This window comes from Nesoenas mayeri, assembly GCF_963082525.1.
Source record: "Nesoenas mayeri genome assembly, chromosome: Z".
NCBI classification, from domain to species: Eukaryota; Metazoa; Chordata; class Aves; order Columbiformes; family Columbidae; genus Nesoenas; species Nesoenas mayeri.
Window position 1 is genome coordinate 46,489,915 of NC_137542.1, and position 21,182 is coordinate 46,511,096.

A 21,182-nucleotide genomic window follows, 5' to 3' on the forward strand; every position below is an offset into this window, starting at 1 on the left:
GGCACAACCAGACGAGCACGAGCGCGCGGGGCGGGGGCGGAGCTTCCCATTCTGCCCGCCCCCGAATAGTCTCGGCCAATGGACACCCGAGTAGCCCGCAGAAAATTTGCATGTGTTGACGCGTTGCCGTGGCAACCGTGGGGGCGCTGGGCCTGTCCCCTGCGAGACCCCTGCAGGGCTCCGGCCGGGGAGCGGGGGAAGCCCGGCCTAAGCAGTGAAACACGGTGGGGAAAAAAATGAATATACGGTGGGCGAAAGGGGGGGAAAACGTGTTCTGGGTGTGTCCACCTAACTCTATTGTTCAACTTTTCTCTTCCATAAAGGGCAAACTGAACCAAAAGGCAACATCGGAGAAGAACAAATCTTGTGAAAATTGGGAAGATTTGAGCCTGTCTTTGGAGCGAAGGTAATGTTTAGGAAGACATTAATAATGCGATGCCTTTCACAGTCTATTGGGCTTTGAATCTGAATAAGCCTGTGGACTTTTTTAGTGTGGAAAGGTAGAGGAATGGTTGGGTGAAGAGGCACCATGGTATTCCTTCAGTCCTGAAGTCCAGGCAGCTCTCCTGCCTAACCAAAGGGCAAGAGTAGTTGGGATCCTCTTAGCTCAGATCCCAGTTTTTCTGTTTTTCAACTTCTTTTCTTTCAACTTTCAACTTCTGTTTTTCAACTTCAATTTCTTTCTGAAACTCAGGTGATGGTACTGATAACATGCCTGGCCTGAACCTCAGTAGGCCAAGGATTAAGTAATTCATCCCACTGGACTAGTGACTGACACCAAAGTACCAAACAGCCAGGTTCCTGCAGAGAGCAGGGCTCCAGTTAAAAATGAGTAAAAAGGTCGCTGAGCAAAGATTTGAGTGACTTTCTCCCTCTCAGACCAGCTAGCTGGTAATAAATGGGTATGTAACAGTGCTTACTGCAAGGATAATGCATTTGTTCTCTGGAATTTATTTCCACAGAGATTTGCCTGGCAAAAACAGTGTGTGAGTAAACAGCATTTACCACGTCAGATGTTCTGATTTCCTAATTCCCCTCTCACTTTCCTTGGGAAGTGGACAGAGCTCACTTATGTATGCTTTTTAAAGGGCAGGAGAATACAATTGCAATGGTAATGGGCAACGATTTGGGTACTGAAAGCTGGAAATATTACTCTGTATAGAAGATAACCCTACCTGACACATAACTACTGATTTTCCTGTATATAGATATTACTTATTTCAGATATCTTCTCAGAAAATATGTGGTGCTCAACAGTAATGAGAAGGTATACTATAAAAGCTAGATTTTCTTTTTTGGAGGGGAAGAATGAGTGAAACAGAAAACATAGCTGTCATTTCCAAGTGGTTTATCTTAAACCTGAGGTTCACAAAATATCTTCTCAAGATATTTTCAGTGAATTGATTGCTCAAGTTATAAATTAATACCATTGACTTAATTACAAATGTATAATTTTTTTAATTTAAATTTACTTAATTCCCTAGGACACTCATCTACAGTAGGATACACTGGTTTCTAACCAGCTGAAAATATTGTTAAACTGTAAAGAGCTCAGGCACACACTTTTTTTACATCTCTTCATTTAACCGACTCCTTCTGGGGCTATTTCAGACTTCTATTTCATATGTTTTTCTATTGGCTTGTGGAATTTAATAATATTCTGCTAAGTAAACAATTATAGAACAGGAAGCCGGGCAATGTAGACAGATAGATGGATAACAGCTTCAAATATAAATTGAGAAAAAAACCCACCATTCAACATAACAAATTACATAATCACCAGAGCCCAGTGGTACCAGGTAAAACTTAAAGAAGTTTATCAGCCATATCCTCTCACACCAATTAAAAATTATATTTGGTCTAATGTGAAGGGGAAAAACAATGATGTAAAAGAATTATATTTTTAAGATTTGTCATTAACAAGACCCTTAAGAATTAGTCTTCTCCTACCAGCAGCAACCATCAGCCTTGTGCTACAATGCCTTCAAGTCTTATGCTAGATATGATGAGTTAGAAGTTCTTGTTAGGATCATCAATGCCTCACAAAAGAAACAGGATGTCCAGAGTTTTGTTCTCCTAGTCATTTGCCACTTCAGATTGTTTAATTTGCTTGTCTAGATTCCCTCTGTTGGTTTTCCATTACTGTGGCTTTCTGCTTGCCATTTGGTTTTCATAATGCTTTTAACAGCTGTTGTATCTTACTGAGCATAGGAATTGCTATGGTAATCAGATTATCTAACTGAATATCCTGTTCATAACAAAAGTACCAAAAAACATAGTTATGGAGTCACTAGTCAGCAGGAGCACTTTCTTTCTGTTGATAAGTTATTAAAGTGGATGTACTACTATAAAAGATTAGAACATCTACCCCTTCTGAATATTTTATCCTGCATAATGTAGCTGTTAATGCAGATTATTGAGAAAAATGTTTTGCCTGCACTGAATCACTCTAAACATCTAGTGACAACCTCTCAGCATATGTACGTTGTCATCCTTTGGATTTCCACTGACTTGTATCAGTTTGTCCAAGCTGTCATGCCTTTTTTGTTATCAAACAGACTCATAATTCATTATACATTTTTACATCCATGTGCTTTTTCCTCCTAAAAGATAAGCCTGCTTTCTTGAAATTATTGTACAAATTGCACACTCATTGTCAAAATAACAAGGAGTCAGCCAGATTCTGCACACATCAATCCCAGAAGCTGAAATGCTCAACTTGATCTAGGAAGTACATGTAGATCACTTCGAGCTGTGTAAACTTACTTGCTCTAGTGTCTCCTTGCTCTCATACTCCTGTGCTTTGGACAGGGTAAACAATCCCAGCCTATTAATTATTTGATGAATATCTGATGCCCTCTGTGGTTTGCATGGTGTTAGATATGACAGATCTATTGCAGCAACTGGCAGTGATTAAGACTGTGATGCATAGTATCCCAAATGTCACCCAGTTGGGCATATGACTATGCTGATTTTTAGACAAGAGTAAGTGTGGGGGTAGGGTAACATTATTAATTTAAATATGGGATAAGTGTGTTAAATAATTGTATGTGAGTAAAACTAAGGTAATCTTCACCCTGATAAGTTACAATGCATCACTGAGTAAAATATTAAAAGCAAGAACCTTGTTTGTAGAGCATAAAGGATATCCGAGAGAGAAGGGCATTATTGAAGCAGACCCAGAATTTTTAATTGTTAAATTCAGAGAAATTCAATTTTTTTAACCAAGAATGTTTCACTTTTTCTGTATATTTTAACTAATAGCAGTGATAGTTCCTTCATATAAGGTTATGATTTCAATCAAATCAAAGAAATTCTTTCTTGTGACTGGGCAGAGGAGGACACATGAATGAAAGAACAGCTGGGTGACTAGAATCACTCTCCATCTTTCTCTGGCAACACTGTCATACACTTAAATAATATAAAGTTAATTAAATAAAGCAAACTTACTGCATATTTATATGTGGGGTCTCCTCAAATGCCAACTATACAATGATTGCTATTGATGTCAGTGAATTTTTGATTGACCCATAAAGTTTTAGGTTGGAAGAGAATGAGATCCAAAGAAAGATGCAGGCATTTTAATAGGTTAGATGAAAGTTACAAAAACCTTTGTCTAGGTTGATTGTCTCACCACAGCAAACACCTTAAATAGTTCTTGGTTAGAATCATATAGAAACCTCAGGGTTATATATCTTCCTTCTCTTACATTCTAATGAAACTTTGCACACACACACTACTGATTTCTCTCTTACTCTTGTGTAATTGATACAGGCACAACTTTGAAGAAAGTGTTAGTTTTGTCTCACCAACACTTTAAAAAGTGGGAAAGATGTTAGAAAATTCCCACACAGTTCTAGCTTGATTATATACATCAGAAAACAGTGGCTTTCTAACCTGCTATATTTGGGGTTGGATATTCTTCCCTTGTCCATAGCTGTATCCATATTTAATGAAGGTGTAATCAACAGCCCTTGGGCTGAGGGTACTGCTATACGTGCAGCTGATCCTCTGGTGGAACATGCTTCATACTTGGATGTTTCTGAGTGTGCATTACTCATAAGACATTTATGCCAGGCTGCTGTGATGTTTGATTTTACAGACTTACGGAGTCTTGAAGCTGCCAGAGGTGGGGGTATTTGTGTGTTCAGAGGTTGCAAATCATTTCATGAGAAAGGAGGATGCATTAGAATATGGGTTGTGCTCAGCCATGTCAAGATGAAGCTTCCTGACTTAGAAAACTATGGATTTCCTACACCTCAGTGGTTTTTATTTAAGTTTAATCAAATAATAGATTACTCTTTTCACATGACCAAAGGAAAATATCAGTCTCTAGGACTAATCAAAGGAGACTACTCCAGCCAGGAACTGTGGGGAAAATGAAGTGCTGAGCTGGAAAAATATGAGGGTTTTAATGTGTGGTTAATTTGCTAAAAATATTGTTGGAAAGAGAAGACTTTTATTTCCTTTTATCTTTCAGTGAAAAACAGATCCAACAGTAAGATACTACAAATATCCAATATTTTTGTCCAACTTGTGTTTGAATACTTTGTCTTTACAGATTTCTAAAATGATTTATAATTGAGCAGTACAAAACAACATTTAGCACAAGAGAGCTTAAGATGTTGGTTTAATTTCATTTGCTTTCCCTTAAAGAATAATGGGAAGCCTCATAGAAAACATTTTATTTGGAAAGAGCCTGAAGCAAGGCTTTTTGGCACTCAACACATGATGTCAGTTTGGTCCTTTCTGACACCTCTTTTATATGTAAATATAATGAAAACCAAGTAAAAAAGAGAAGAAAGAAGAAATGTCTTGCCATGACTGTAAAGTTATGGATTGGCCTTAGAAAATCCTGTGACGGGACTGGTTTAGTGTTGGGGCACAAGAAAATCTAGATTAATTTCCTCCTCTTTCTGACCTGCCCTGTTATGCTCAGAGGATGACTTCATCTCTTTCTGTATATTTTGTCATCTTAGACTGAGTTGTTCTCCTTTGTCTTTTTACACCGTCCAAACCAGACTGAGAAACTAGGATCTCCGGGTACTACTGTAGTGTGAGAAGTTGCTTGTTGCTTCTCATTTAAAGCTATTTGAGAATTTTGCAATTTAAGTAGTAGTAAAGTTAGGTATTATAACTGAAATAACTTTTCTTTTGGAATACTTGTGAATTTAGTCCAATGTATATGAATCACATTTATTAAATGACCTACAGAACAACAACTGTGATGCCTAAAGTAGAAAAAGTATGACTTCCAGCACTGAGTGGTCAACAGGCAGAATTAGTATACAACATAAAGTGTAGTATTGAAGGCAAACAAAGGGAAAACTTCTCAGCATGAAGTGAGGTTTTGCTTAAATAAGGGCTTACACAACCAGGAACTTTTGAATCTGAGATACTGGATTAATCAGTATATGTTTGCAAGCTAAAATTAGGGGGTTTTGGGGGCTTGGGGTTTTTTTTTTGCTTGTTTGTTTTTTCTTTTTTTGTGAGCTTTATTGATATTAACAGGCTCATCTGTAATTGGGCTTCCACCAGGCTGTTGTATTTGGATGACACCATTTGGAACCATATGTTTCCCCCTTTGTTTAATGTATCTCTGTGGCCTGTTGTGCACTTCTTCAAGCACAGCAACCCATGCAGATATTCTCATGACTCTGTTATGTGAGTCCTAATTTTGTAAGCATTCTGCAGTTACAAATGACCCCTCCAAAGAGCCTCCTGGATTTAAGCCACTTCCACCTCAAGCAAATACTTCATATAAATCCTTTTCATAGCTTTATTGAGCACTGTCTTAAAACTAGTAAATGAATCAGTTGTTCCCACTATTTATTTTGCTTGTTTATGACACTCCTAAATCAAGATGTGAAAATTGGCTCTGCCTTTAGAAGGAGTCAAGCATGTCCAAGGGGTATTTCTTTGAGTGTCTAAGCTTGAAAGCTTTGAGACCTTTGTTTTAGCTCCCAGTGCCAGGATTTATCTTGTCCATTTCTATGCTGGCAGGTAAAAACAATAACAGTATGCCAGCCATATAGTTTAAATGGAGTTTACAGTCTGATACAGCTGCACTTGGAGGGGCTATGATATCAGTCAGCATTCACAAACTCCCGAAGTTGTCACAGCTGTTCCTGTATTTTGTCCATTGAATAAGCATGGTTGTGTCCTGGCAGCAGGCTTCATGCAATGTGTTCTTCCATGAGGTAAACTCTGTTTTGTTTTTTTTCAGCTGGGAAATCTCTTAGTGGAATTCTAGGTAAGTCAAAAGCAGTAGTGTTGAGGATTCATTGGAAACAGCCAATTTAATCCCCCAGCTAGTGCAAGTATGTTTTGTTCAATTCAGTCAAGAAATACAGGCTTATAAAATGACCTTATAATGGGTTTTGAGGAATTGTTTACATGAGAGAATCAAGAGAGATGAAAAACAGAAAGGGTCACTCTTCAGGAACAGGCTGCATACAGGAAATAGGAAACGTATGTGTCAATTTTGCTTCCAAGTTCCAACACTGACATAAAAGAAGACATAAAGAGGGCCATTTCAGGGAAGAAGTTTCCAAATTGCCTGTTGAATCACACATGGCATGTAAGAGAAGGCAGCATTACTGAAAACTGGATAATAATGCTATTGCAGTTTCTGGTTAGGATAAGCTTAAAAACAGTGAGCAAGGGTTCCAGTTCCAGTTTCAGGATAAGAAGACAAGAGATGTATTATTGAGTTATTTCCACTCTTGTCATTTTGTTCTGTTTTGGGTAAAGTGAAGCTCTCAGCTTGATGCTGAACAAGCCATAGTATTTCACTTACTTTTAACTAAATTGAACACATCCATTAGTTGCAAGTAGTCTATCACTGTAGCTCATGAGATTGTTGTACTCAGTGGAACTGCAGAGGACAGCTATATGCAATTATCAATCGTACCATCCCACTTTATGAAATAACATGTTGCAGCATTTTTAAAAGAGAAAAGTAAGGAGGTTTAATGTTTTGAAATGAAAGGTTAAATATCAATCCTGATTTGTTTCCACATCTTTACCACTGAGCCTAAGAAAAGATTTAAACTACTCATATGCCTTTTCATTTCACACTGAATTTATAGGAAGTTTCCAAATAATAACAGTTAACTTGGCAGGAATAAATGTAGACCAAATGGTGTAATCCCCACAAGGAAGCATAATTCTCTTACGAAGTATTTACGATAGCAAGCTCGGAAATCCAACAATAGATTATATTGTTAATAGGTTGTTTATAGCATCTTTTATTGACTGATTCATTCTTAATTGTAATAGATTTAGTCACCTAATATTCTTTATATGGCAGGCAGTTCGATGTCCACTGTTGCTTTAAGAGTCCTCTCAGGTAGCAGAAAGTATCATTCTGAGATAAATCCAATAAATAGTACATAAATAGGACATTGCAAAGTTCAGAAGTTCCCTGAAATATATCTGAGAATTCTGATGTTCCCTTCCTGTGACCCTCCAATAACCCTTATCTCCCCTGCCTTCATAACTCTTTAATGTTTCTTTGGCTCTCGATTCTCTTCATCCTCCTGAAGAGCCTGGCTGCTTCCCAACTTAGACTCATCCAACAGGCCACCCTCCTTGGAAACTCCCCCAGTCTTTGAAAGTACCTTGCAGTAGAATAGCCTCAATACTAGTTTGCAAATTTAAATTTAACATGGTGTTAAACCACTCGCACAACAAAATAGTATGCATGACCTGATTGAAAGTGGCAAACTCCTGCAGTGGCAAGTTGTGTTACAAAGTGATCAGCCTTCTGTAAAGTTAAGATCCAAAAATGTAATCCATCTAAAAGGAAAACAAGGGAAAGGCTTTGGGATTTGTTGCACAAACAGCTTTTGCAATACTTTCTACACAGTTAATAAAGTTTTTTGCATTAAGGGAACATTGCTGGTGAAGGCAAAAATTGTTTCTTCAAAACGGGATAGCACTAGTTTGAAGGCAGCTAGCTGCCCAAGTATTATTAGTTGTTACTGTCAAACCTGCTTGTATCCTTTTTTTCTTGGTTAATTTGTCATATGCTTTTCCACGGGATATTTTGCAATTATACATTGTGACAAGAATCAGACAAAGAAGAGTTTTTTGATATCTGAAACAAGAATTCCAGTGGTACAGTTTTGTGTATCCTTCAATATACATCATACACTTATCTGATAGCTTCAGATGTGAGAGGATACTTTACTATACTATACTCTTTTACTGTATTTTTCCACAAACTGTAGTTATCTAATAGAGTTTTAGAGGAGGTGTTAACTTTGAGTGCTAAGTATAATGTCTCACAAGAATTTTAACAGCTAACTGTAACATACTTGTTCACAGAGATTTGTTCCAGTACAAATCACAGATTGGCTCTGGTGGTCTTCACATCTTCCAACTTGTGTACAAACAAATCTGAGCTTCAAGGCGATTTTGTAAAATGAGAAAGTGTCGCAAGCGTCCCTGGAATATGCAATTTTGTGAATTATTTAAGGAAGCAGTGTGAATGCAGCAATCTAAATATCCTGGTGTGCCTGGCAAGAGGATGACTAATCATGTGGACCTGGTGACAACTTGTTTTTTCTCTGTTGCCCATGTCCTGAAGGTATTACCTAGAATATTCATGAAAGACTAGAAGCATCTCAACACTTCTCAGGCAAAGTTTAAGTTTGTCGTCTCAAGGCTAATGACAAAACTGTGTCCTCACCCTTGGGTGTAGTAAAATTCAGCCCTTGGGTTCAGAGGTGAGAGTGACTTTCTACATTTTTTACATTCACATATAGATTTACATTGTTCAGCTGAACATTAAGGGTAGGATATATTTCATGTTATTTGTCTGGTATTAAAAAATATAACAGAGTGGTAAGGTCACTCATCCTTGTGATAAAAAAAACCTTGTTGTAACCTTAGCAAGAGAGATGGCATTTAATAATACATACTGACTTAATTTGTTTCAGGATCATGTAAAACCAAAAGGCCAAAGAAGAACACGCAGAAACCCTCTTTCCCTAATGAAATCACCATTAGGTGCAATTTTTCAGCTTTGAAGTCCCTAGTATCTTCCAGCCCATGAAATTGAATTAAGAAGATGGAGCATCATGCTGAATAACAGACTTTCCCAAGCCCTTTATATGTAGGAGAGAGAGACGTTTCTTGAAATGTTGTACCCTTCATGGAAATGAATATCAAGAAAAAGAATGTGAGCAAAGCCTGTAACACTCTACCAAGTGCCAGAGAAACCCCTGCTAGTGTCTCTAGCATCTTGCTTTCAGAGCAGGTTTCACCATCTGATGTGTCAGATCTTCCCAGAACTTTGCCCGAAATAGTACATCTAGAAGAAAGACCGCACAGAAGGCGACCAGGCACTGTACTAATATCAAAACGGTCAGATTCTTCAAACATGTCTCAGACACCACTGAATAGGCCCGTCATCCCACCAAGGAGACCTGGCTTCATGGTGTGCTACATCTGTGGCAGAGAATTTGGGTCACAGTCCATTTCTATACATGAACCCCAGTGCCTAGAGAAGTGGCGTGTTGAAAACAGTCAGCTACCAAGGCATCTCAGAAGACCAGAGCCCAGGAAACCTGAGGCCCCTACTGGTGGTTCCTGTATGCTTTCAGCTGAAAATGAGGCAGCTTATCACAGCGCTCAAGCCCAGCTCCTGCCCTGTGGAAACTGTGGCCGAACCTTTCTGCCTGACCGTCTCATTGTGCACCAAAGGAGCTGCAAAGGTGGTAGCAGTAATGTGGGGCAGTCAAGCTTTAACCCCCATAAACCTGGTAAAGGCCCAAGCTCTGGGTCAAGCTCAGCAAGTGATGATCCATCCAAGACTCGTCAGGAAAAGAGCCAAGCTACACGAGCTGTGTTAGACAAGGTAAAGTGGTAATCATGTGCTGTACAAAAGAGTGTGGATGCATTTCAATTCTAGGCACTCCAGAGGAGGCTGGGTTCCCATCAAATTTAAAATTGCTTTCCTCCATGTGAAAGTTTCTTTGCTGAATTGTAGGTAAGGGACAATACAGTGTGAGTCAGGGGAACTTCTTATTCCTGTATCTTTTGATTTTCCTGTTGAAAGGAAGTGGTTGGGTTTTCATACTCTGTGGTCCCATGAGAGTTCTGTCCCCAAAAGGGACCATTGTGTGCTATAGTTCCCTAGGAGATTCTATCAAGCAGCTTAGGCAAACTTCAGATGTTATGTATCTTAGCATGTATTAGGTATTTTTGTTTAGTTAACTTGAAATACAGTGTTTCCAATGATTTTCACTTTTTATCGTTATTCTTAACTCTGACATGGAACACAAGTTTACGGAGGACTACATATTCAAAGGCAGCAACTCAGAGTATAACAACAACAAAGTAAACAAGACTGCACATTTATTTCCACTGAATTTGATTCAAGATCCCAGAATAAAGAAGCTGATTCACATTATCCAATAGCTACACAAAGTTTTGGAAAATGGCATGTGTTTTTCTGCATTTGTTTTTGCACAAGCTGTCTTTTGGCCAGAAGTTTTGTAAAAAGATAGATGTCTAAATTTAGGCCCAGTGTCTGAAATAAAAGGCAAGGGTGGGGGTTTTTTTGTTTGTGGTTTTTTTTTTTGGTGTTGTTGTTGTTGTTGGTTTGTTTTGTTGGGTTTTTGTTTGTTTGTTTGTTTGTTTTTTCTTTTCACTAGTGGTGGCTGGACTCCTGATAGCCTAGCCTACTGTTAAAAATGGAATTTAACTTCCTCAGTCACCAAAGGAATGCAATGCTATGCAGAGCATTTCTAAAATGTTTTGAAAGTCAAAGCATGCTGTATTTCAGTTTTTCAGCTGCTGAATAAATGGAGATAATAGCATTATGCTAACAAACATGACAAGACAATGTGAGGCCTCTTTATGTTATATTATTTGAGGCTACTAATTGATAGATACTGGCAAATTAGGTCCACTCCTCAGGTCTTCTATCAGCAAATTTCAAATAACCCACAAACAGTTCAAAGTGCTGCATAGGTGCATCTATTGTTGTGGGAAAGGAAATGTTCTTGTTGTACACTACATTGTACTATTTACCAAAGAAAACGTGTTGCTCAAAAGGTGTTTGTTCAATGAAAGTCATGGGTGTGAAGCAGAGATTTTTGTCCACCACACATAATTCTGTATGTTCAAAAAAAAAAAAAAAAAAAAAAAAAAAGAGGCTGGGGGGTAAATGTTCCTAGTTACAACATCATAAAAAAAAAAAACAAGTTTAAAGTGCAGTTTGGAGTTTGGCATGGAGAGTGACTCTAAAAATGTTTCCCTCTTGCACAACATATCTGATCCCTGTGTGGATTCAGTCACATCTGCTGACTTGTTTAACAACGTTATTACCACTTTTTACTTCTGTGAGCTCTGCCAGAGCCAGAATGAATGGTGTTCAAATCTGTTCTTCTGTGTGAACAACAGGTTTCCTCATTTGCTTTCATCAGTTACAGCAGAACTAATGAGGCTGTACAGCTTGCAGTTTGTAATTAAGTCTGAAGGACTTTATTATTAGTGACAGCTTTCAGGAAGGCATGATGGGTTTTACTTCTCTGAAGGTCTTTATTTTATTATTTTTAGAGGTGTCCTTTTGAACAGAGGTGCACCAAAAAGGCAGAGATAGGAATGGAAAGAGTGAAAGAAATAGCCTGTGATCCCAGGGCGGTGAAGGACTGGCAGAATGCTTCTAAAAGACATGGTCGAAGGAAGCCTCTTTTCCATAGGTTTAAATTCTCTGTCTGGTTTAAATTTTTGAAAGGTCTGCACATTGAAGGATATTGAAAAGCACTAAGCTCATGGAAGGACTGCTGATTTGCTATGAACAGGGACAAGGTCTGGGTCTCCATCACAGTCTTTATTTTTTTCCAACATATGGTTTTAATTTTCCTCACCTTACCAGTTACTCAGCTGCTTATTAATTCTGCTAAAAAAAAAAACCCACCACTATTGGAGTGAAATGGCAATCTGCTTTGTTCCTGGCAAGAAAGCATTTGAGGCAGTCTTTGTCTCACTTATCACACCTTATCTCTGTTACAATTAATTATTTAAATACCTGTTTAAAGTCCTGATTCAGCAAAATGTCAGAGGAAAGGAACAACTGAAAAAAAGTCCAGCCCTTCTATAAGCATATTTAAGAACTGTAATGCTACTGTCAAATTACTTTATGCAATGAAAGAAGTCTTAAATTAAAAAGCTGTATTTTCCTCATTCTAAAAATAAAGACCTGACCGATTTGATGGTACACCATGTGAACGGCATTTTAGCTTTACAACTGCAAGCACTTTTGCCTGTGTAGCTCTGTCCTGGACTTTTCTCTCCCTTAGCAAGCGCAGGGTCAAGTATCATTACTGACAAACAATCCATTCAGTGTTAAGTGCCTTTAGAGCCCCTCTAAGCCAACTCTTCCACTAGCTGTCCTTACTCTCAGGTTGTGTGAACACATCTGAGTTAATCATGTCTGGCTGTGTAAAACAAAAACCAGCTTATGCTTAAGAGACTCTCAAAGATCACATAAGCTCAGAACTTCTGTTTTAGATTCTGCTGTGATACCCCAGACAATGGAAGGGATGTCTGGAGCTACCGAAACTCAGACTTACACTAGAGCAGAGTATGGTTTTTGTTCTTTCATTGTCCAAAATGTCTGCTAGGTGTGAGTATTAATGACTTACTCTGGGTATATGCTACCGTTTTTTTGACAACAGATAACGCTGATCCTAAAATCCTATCAGATGTGTCACTAGCATCTGCTGCTGCCATCTGCTGTTTTCTTCTTATCAAGTTAACTACCTAAAACCAAGATTTCAGTGATCTTCCGTTACTGTACTGCAGCGCATTCTAACATGGCATAAGTCTTGAAAACTTGTGCAACAAAAAAATGTTGATATTGTATCTTGCTCTACCATAAATTCATCTAGTCACCTGGTAAAATGAAAACTCTTTTACATGCTGTGTAATTCTGATGAAGGTGCAGCAGTTTTGAATATCTGGTTAGGAGAATACTGACAAATATATTTGCAAATGTATAAAGTTAGATGAGAATAGACAGTGAATGGATGGTTTGGATGAAATCTATTGACCATTCTCATTGCGAATGATTGAGCTTCCTGCCTTTCTACCTTTACACAAATGCATGTTCATTATACTGATGTATTTGTTTTAAAAGGTAGCACAACAGGAGTAAAATGGGATATTCTAGTAGAGTGAAACTTTTAATTGCAACATGTCAGAATTACCTTGCTGTTCAAGGAAATTTCATACACAGGCATATGACCAGTCCTAGCATCAGTCTGCTGTTGTGTCACAGAGCAGTGGCTCAAAGCACTCCAGAAGGCTCTGAAATGCACCTTTGGGTGGTCATGAGAGGCATGCCACAGCTTGTCCCTGTCCCTTACACATGAGTCTTACTTTCCAGAGGAAATGTGGGAAGGACAGCTTTCACACCACATGATGCTATTGCTAAATGTTTGTACTAATCTGTTCCTGAACTTCTTTTTCTTGGCTGATTCAAACCTATGACAAGAGCTCTGGCCTAGTGCAGGAAACCTTCCCTCCTCCCATTAAAATAAATGGACAATAAAACAAATAATAAAGGCTGGGGTGTATGCAGTCCTGGATGACAAATATTTATGGAGAGGAGTTTGAGAGACAGTCTTTTTGGGTGTACTTAAGAAGAAATTCAAAGCTTTGTGCAGTATGGGAGGATTTGACCTCATGTGACACCGTAACAGCCTGCGGCTAACCTCAAGCAATGTCAGGTCTATTGAAAATACATAGTTGCATAGCCCTCTGAGCTAAATAACTTCATTCATGGTCACGCAGACGTACTTAGCAGTCTTGGGGAAAAAAAGAAAACACTGAGACACCGAAGTAAGGCTGTTAGGTATTTGTAGGTACTTTTATAATAACACATGTCCTCAGGAACAGACTTTCCCTACAACCCTTTTTAAAAATGAAAAACAAAGCAGTGAGCAGACAGACTTAGCCACTGGCCTGTGACTAGTTTGGGTTGGAAAATTGTGGTGATTCCAAAAATAGTTTAGTTTCAAACTGCAGGCCTCCAGATGTGACATTTGGGATAGGCACACTCTGAAGAGAAAAAGAAATGAAGGATAAATATCATCAGCTGTAGAAATTCCAAATAAAGCTTATCATAACTGGAATTCCACAGTTAAGCAACAAAAGAACTGTCACTACTAATTGTAAGGACATTCTCCTTCAGGTTTTATTTTTCAGCATTTTAACATGTGTGAATTTACAGAGATGGATTTGTGTATGTAATTTGATGTGCAGTGAAGGTTCAAACTCACTACATTTCTGAAAAAATAATTCCATTCTTAGAGTGATCTGATTCCTTTTAATTAATTCTGGTTGTTTCTGTACAGTTTTTAATCCTGGAAGTGACAAAACAGACATTTCTATTTGAACAGATTTCTTAAATATTTTTTTCACCAAATAGGCTTTAGTTATGAATCAGTCCCAACTGATAACTTTGGAAAACAGAATCCTCTATTTAGCAGCAGTCACAAAACAAACCCCACCTATAAACATTCTGTCAGGATCTGGAGATCAGGATCACAGTACTACTCATTTAGACTTCAGGTTTTTGTGTGAGACTACCAAAAAGACCATCTCAGAACTGTGGGAATGTATCCACATTGCACTGGATGGAGGTTCCTAACTTTTATCTTGCAGGTCTCTGGCAGCTGTTGGCAGATGTAGGTCATCACAACTGCTTTAGGACAAGTGTAATGGATTTGAATGAAGCAGTCATAGATAACAGACTAACCTTGTTCACTAGGGAGATATTTACAAGATAAAAACCTACTTGATTTTAACAATGATATTTCTGTACTTCCATTAAATGTATTCTGAGTATTTAATTCTTAAGTGATTTTTCACCTGTCTCATATGAAGTCTCCTTGAAGCTATAGAATTGCTTTTATTATACTGCCCCATACTGTGGAAATGATTGTAACAGTGCAGGCTAAGTAAATGTGATTTCCATTTGTATTAGGATTCCTTTTCTCCCTTCTGGTAGTATAAAAAGTGTTTCTACAAACCAAATGTAAATCAAATTGCTTTTTCACGTTTTTTGGCCAATGAATAATCTATTTTACTGAATGGCAGGAACCTAGTTAATGAAAGCTAGAGAGGTAGATGTGCTCCCAATGTTTTCACACTTAGCATTTTTTCAGAAAACCATTTCTAAAACGCTGTAAGAATACCCATAAGAAGCATGCACAGTGAAATGGGCTCCTTGACCTCAAGAGTTTATACCGTGGCATCTTTATTTAAAGCTCTTCAGAGCCTACAAGCTAAAAAACACTGCCTTCAAAATACTCTGTATGCGGACCTAGAGTCTTATCTCCAAATCAGACAAGGTCTAGCTCAACAGCTGGAGTAAGGAAGTAGGTGAAAATTAATGATGAAAAATTGGAGTTCATTCTTAAAATATCTGTTGCTATATTCAGATATGAAAAGGAAGAGAAGGTTATATACACACACATACATATATTTAAAAAGCAACAAGAAGAACAAAACCAACCCTTGTTATCAAAAATGGCTAAGGAAATTCCATTTGAAAATGAGGAGGATTAAAATGTCCCTGGAAAGACTGTCTTTGCATAAGTTATATTTCAATTCACTGTGAGAACTTTCCAGATTAAGTCCAACTTTTCCCAGCAAAAATACGCTTGTAGGGTAGTATTTCTTCATGTAATTGGGTTTACATGTGTGATACAGGAAAGAAAGCTTATGCAGATTGTTCACTAATGACATTTTCAGACTGTGGCATAAATGTAGGAAGAGCTGCCCAGAATTTATTGAATACACTGATGATCTGACAGACAGAGTAATAAATACTGGAACAGGTTATGCTTTGTCTTACACAGCAGCAGAGGAAAAAATGAAATCCCCACCTCCCCTGTTTGAATGAGAAAGGTGTTCCATGTTTGATCTGGCGTGGCTGTCCCTCTGCCTTTAGGAGGGTGGGGAACAGCTCATCTCTTACTCGTATTCTGCAGTCAGGAGTGCAGGAAATGCTAGCAGTTGTGAGAACCATCAGTGTGACCCAAAGAGCTGTCTCTGCAGTATGTCTTTGCACTGCTCTTGGAGTCCAGCTGGTACTGACACCATGCCTAGCCCAGGATGTGCCTAAGAACACTAGTAAATCCATAATCTGCAATACCACAGTAATTCTATATTTTTCAAGCTTAGAATATGTATTTATGAGGCTTGGGGTTGAGGGGTATTTTTTCTTCTGGTAAGCTGTTTTTGTTTGTGAACAAAAGCAGATCTGCAGTGCAGAAATAATGACTTGCTTAGAGCCAGTTCTGCCCTAGCTACAGTCATTGGCAAAGCTCACACTGAGGCCTTCTGGATAAATAAACAACAGTTCCATTTTTTGTCACTCTATCCTGAAATATCCTGGATCAGTTTCAATCCATTGAGGCCAAGAATTCCACCAGCTAACTGATTTGTGGCAGAAGCAACACAGGGTTAGGGACCACAACCACAAGCTTGAGACAGCTGCCCTCACTGTCCAGCTTAAGAGAGACGCTAAGGATGGACACAGAGCATTACCTGTATTCTTCCTGGAGATGGGGTTTTTTTTCTACACCACTAGACATGAGCAGTTCAGCTGATGTTGCTGCTTTCCATGTTGCTCCTGTTTGGTAGCTTAAAAAAAGGGCTTCAACATTTAAGATGGAGACCATGCTGCATCAACATGATCAAGCAGAGGAGTCATTTAATACACAAAGTTGATGGTGTGAAAATAAGAGAGCTAAAACCTACATACCTAAATATTAATTAGATGACACACAGGGATTTTCAGCCCAGTATCTAGAAGGGTCCTACTTGTTCCAGGTGCCCAGTTAATAAGCCAATATCTCTTACAAGCTTCAAGACTGAATCCAGACAAAATGAAATTGATAGAAAACAGTTACACTGATTTCACACACATGAACCAGTTTCTTACTCTGTGATTGTTTTAATTCAAAGTTGTTCAGATTCAAAATTAATGTTGAAAATAATCCTTATTCTTCATCATGATTTTTATTTGTAGGCACAAGTGGTAAGACGTCCACCAACAGTGATTTGTTACCTATGTGGCCGTGAGTATGGAACAAAATCTATTAGTATCCATGAGCCACAATGCCTGAAAAAATGGCACCAGGAGAATGAAATGCTACCCAAGCACCTGAGAAGACCAGAACCCAAAAAGCCTGAAGTCAGACCCCTGCAAGGTAAGCTAGAGACCGAATGAGGAAGAAAGTGGAAGGAAGAAAAAAAAAATTCAAGCAGTAGTTTAGAGGTTTGCGAGTACTTATTTTTCCCTTTTATTGTGAAGAGAAGGTAGCCATCATGGCTTGTTTTAAGCTTTCCATTACGTATCCTATTCTCCTTTTGTACTGCATCTGTGAGAAGTAAGAGTAGTTGTTACCTCGTGGGACATGCCTCCTGGGACAGTCCTCTTTATATATCAGTATGTTCCAAATCAAAACACATAAAGAATCTGCTTCACTGTTACATCACTACCTTTTGACTATTTTCAATGCTGTTGAAAGGCATATTTTAAAATGAGCAGAAGCATCCAAGAATAATGTGCAGACTTGACACAGTCACTAAAATAAAATACCCTTTAGGCAACATAAACACTTCAGACAGGTTTTATACCTGTAGCATTGGTTATAAAAAAAGCCTGACACTAGTACTTAGCAATGGTAAAAAGTGAGTGGCCTCAAAAACAGGAGTTCTGTGGTAAAATAAGAAATACAATACTAGATACATAATGACTGGTAGAAAATAAGGTATTTTTAAAACCTACTTATAATATATACTACATTATAAGTTTTTTTATTAAAATATATTTATAGATAAAAATGCAGAATCTTCTTCAATGAATATCCAGTTAATGTCGTCGATCCTTTTTTATTTATGAGTCCTAGAAATTTTATTTCTGAGACATTATACTATAAAGACATTGGAAAAAAGAATACATGTAATATAAAATAAACATTGTATTTCTGCCAATTATGTGGGTTTGTGCTGTAGGTTCTGTTTTGTAAGATGCCCAGATCTTACTTCTTCAAATCAATAAAAACTGATGACCCACAGCACTCAATGGAGCTGTGCTCCCATATGTATCCTAGGAGGGTGTATTCATGGTAGGACCAAAAGGGAATCTTATCTGTGCTTTGCCTGGAATCTGCTTTCAGGACTTCCCATTCCCACAAAAAGTTATTTCACCATTTCAGCTGAATGCTTTTCCTGGCCCCACCAGATCATCTTTGGCTATTTTGGGCCAAGTTTGGACCACTTGCTCACAAGCAGCTAATTCACTCACTATTTTTTATGTATCCCATAATTTCCCACTTCTTCCCATCATGTCTGGAAAAGTAGACATATTTTCCTACAACTCACTATGAAAAAGTCATAAACTAGATCAGTTTACAGCAGTACAAAGAAATATGCCCCCAGAAGACACACACAGGAGAGAGCAGGATCACTGAGAACGCTAACCAGCTGTTCAAAATAATAATGATTGCAGCTCAAATAATATCAAATCAGGACATGGTTAACAGATGCCAAGAGATGAAGCTGCCAACAGATGCCAAGAGATGCAGAGTTGAAGCTGCAGTAAAAGATAGTCTCAAAAGACATTTTCATTGGATTTGCTCTTTTTGTTGTTAAGCTTTTTCTAATTATTACATGTTGTGTAATAAAAAAGATGGGGAAAATGAGAATTCCATCTGAAAGAGGAGGAGGTAAAAGGACAAATGAAATTATTTTGAAATACACTGTTCTTATTTGAAGGTGTGGAAGCAGAAAGACAACCACTCTTTGAGAGAACAATCCAGCAGAAGGCTCCTAGATATGATTCAGAAAATTGTCTCATTGACTCAATGAGTCACATCAGGCACCGTGCATCTCCTATGAGGTGTTGTGTGCCCGCAGTTCCCCAGGGGACACTGACCTGCTTCCAGCATCTGTCCCTTCATGCCTGCTGATGCAAGTCTGATTAGTTCTGTAGCCTGAGCTAAAACTGCTGTTCCCCCTGCAGTTGCCTCATGCTCGTGGCCTCAAGAAAATAATCTCAGTGTTTTTCTTTTTCTGTAAGACTTACTCTTGATCATCTGGTAAATGCTATAACTGACCTTGAGACCGCATACATATACTGTATGTCTCACAGTTTCTCAGCTTAGGGAGGAGGGGTTATCCTGTTGTTGAATGGAACAGGCAACATTCAGAAAAAAACTCAGAAATATTAACTGCTTACATAAAACTTTTTATAACCTACATAAATCTTTTTCTGAAAACTCAAGTGTCACAGGAAGACAACCACTGCCCTGATTACAGTGTGTTTTGTTTGTGGAATGCCTAACACATGCCTGCAAGGAGAAAGTCATCTTTCTTTTTCTCTTTTTTTTTTTTTTTTTTTATTCAATAAACTTTCCAAAGTACAGAAAATACACATTCATTTCCTGCAAGCAAAGGGGATATTTGTCTCAGCCAAGAAAAGAAACACTACTTGGTTGCTTTTCTAACAAAAAGAACATTAGGAACAGGCCTATTAAGAGATCTAAGGCTTATTGTGGTTATGTGAACCATTGGATATGAATCATATTAAAAGTGTATGGGCCTTTAATGAAGAACTTTAATATGTGCCAATCTCAGAAACTATGGAATATTTTTAAATGCACAAATCCTTTTCTTCTAAGAAATTATTGTCTTTTTCTGTGTTTTCATACCTTTTGAAAAAGATAAAGCAAATACATCTTCAAATCAAGCCATATAGATTTTTTTCTGCACTCTCTTCAAATGAAGACTGTTAAGATCTAAATTGAGGTATCAAGCAACCTACCTGGCCTTTTTGGAAACTGGTGTGAAACAACACTGTGAAAGTCCATTTCAAGAATAAAGTAAACAATATTTTTTTATACTTAAATAAAATATTGAAAATACATTTGATGTGCGTAATTGAAGAATGTTCCCGAGCTTTTGGAGTAGTCACTCTTCCCACAGTGGAAAATAACTGAGGGTAAGACTGAATTAGTGTTTAAATGACAATAGAAGCCATGACCTCACTGGAAGTCGAGGCTTAAAAGAATTGTAGGGTTTTTTCTTTAAGGCTTTAATTTTACCTGAGCTTTACTCCACTTATTGGCAAAACTTGCGCAGACTTCATGAGGAAGAAAATTGGAATCCTTGTCCAGAGCACTACAAAGAGCATATTCTCAAGTCCTGCCCATTGCCATGGTCAGATAACACCTTCTCATCAAAGAGAACTTGAAGTAAAGCCAAAAAGGGAAATTTGTTGATAATAGTATGTATGCAAATATGTTAATAATTAGCTGAGAATGAATACACTTAGCATGATATTTTCTCTGTACTCTCATACAATACAAAATGATTCAGTTTGAAGTTAATTTAATTCAACCCCTGGGACAAAAAGCAGAGTCTTTTTTATATATTTTTTACTCTTTTGCTTCTTTATTTTCTTTTTCATTTGCAAAAGCCAGTATGGTTTGGTTAAACTGAAAGGCTCAGTCAACAGGTATTTCCTGAAAATATTTTCCATAAAGAGTTGAATGTGGGTCTCCAGAATGAAAGCTGATACTTTCTTTTTTTAATTTTCCAGCCAAAGGTTTCTATGATCTTGATTCTTTAAATGAGGCTGCCTGGATCAGCGCCCAGAACCAGCTAGTTCCATGTGATATTTGTGGGCGTACTTTTCTTCCAGAGAGGCTGATCGTCCACCAGAAGTCCTGTAAGCCAAAATATTCAAAGCAGATGTAATACACATGCATACACATGCATGTGTGCTCACACACACAAATGTGTGTACACACAAATGCGCACACACAAAAGTCTGTGTGTGCATGAACACACACACACACATGCATTCATGCCTTTTAGCCAAACTGTCAGAGAAATAAAGTACAGCTGGAGAGCCATGGGCATCAAAATTGCAAAGTGTCATCGGATCATGTAATCCAAAAGCCTCCAGAGTAAAATCAGCTGTGTTACTGTAGTTTAAGGTCAAATATGGTGATTTTTTTAGGCCAGCAGTAGCAAAAATGCCTTCTCATTTCTACTGTTCAAATAGTCTCACCTTGAAACCACTGTCTGAGAAGGGTGGCATAAGAATACTTGGAAGGAACATGAACTGTCATCCTTCTTCTCTTGAG

The 21,182-nt window shown here is 38.0% G+C and overlaps 1 protein-coding gene across 1 annotated transcript; it reads left to right on the plus strand.

Moving 5' to 3' along the window:
- Positions 1-9,160: 9,160 nt before the first annotated feature.
- ZNF475 (zinc finger protein 475) lies at positions 9,161-20,790 on the plus strand (the record flags this gene model as incomplete). Its single annotated transcript, XM_080362516.1, has 3 exons — positions 9,161-9,865; positions 17,057-17,237; positions 20,633-20,790. The coding sequence occupies 3 exons, from the start codon at positions 9,161-9,163 to the stop codon at positions 20,788-20,790; spliced, it is 1,044 nt and encodes a 347-aa protein (XP_080218642.1).
- Positions 20,791-21,182: the final 392 nt, after the last annotated feature.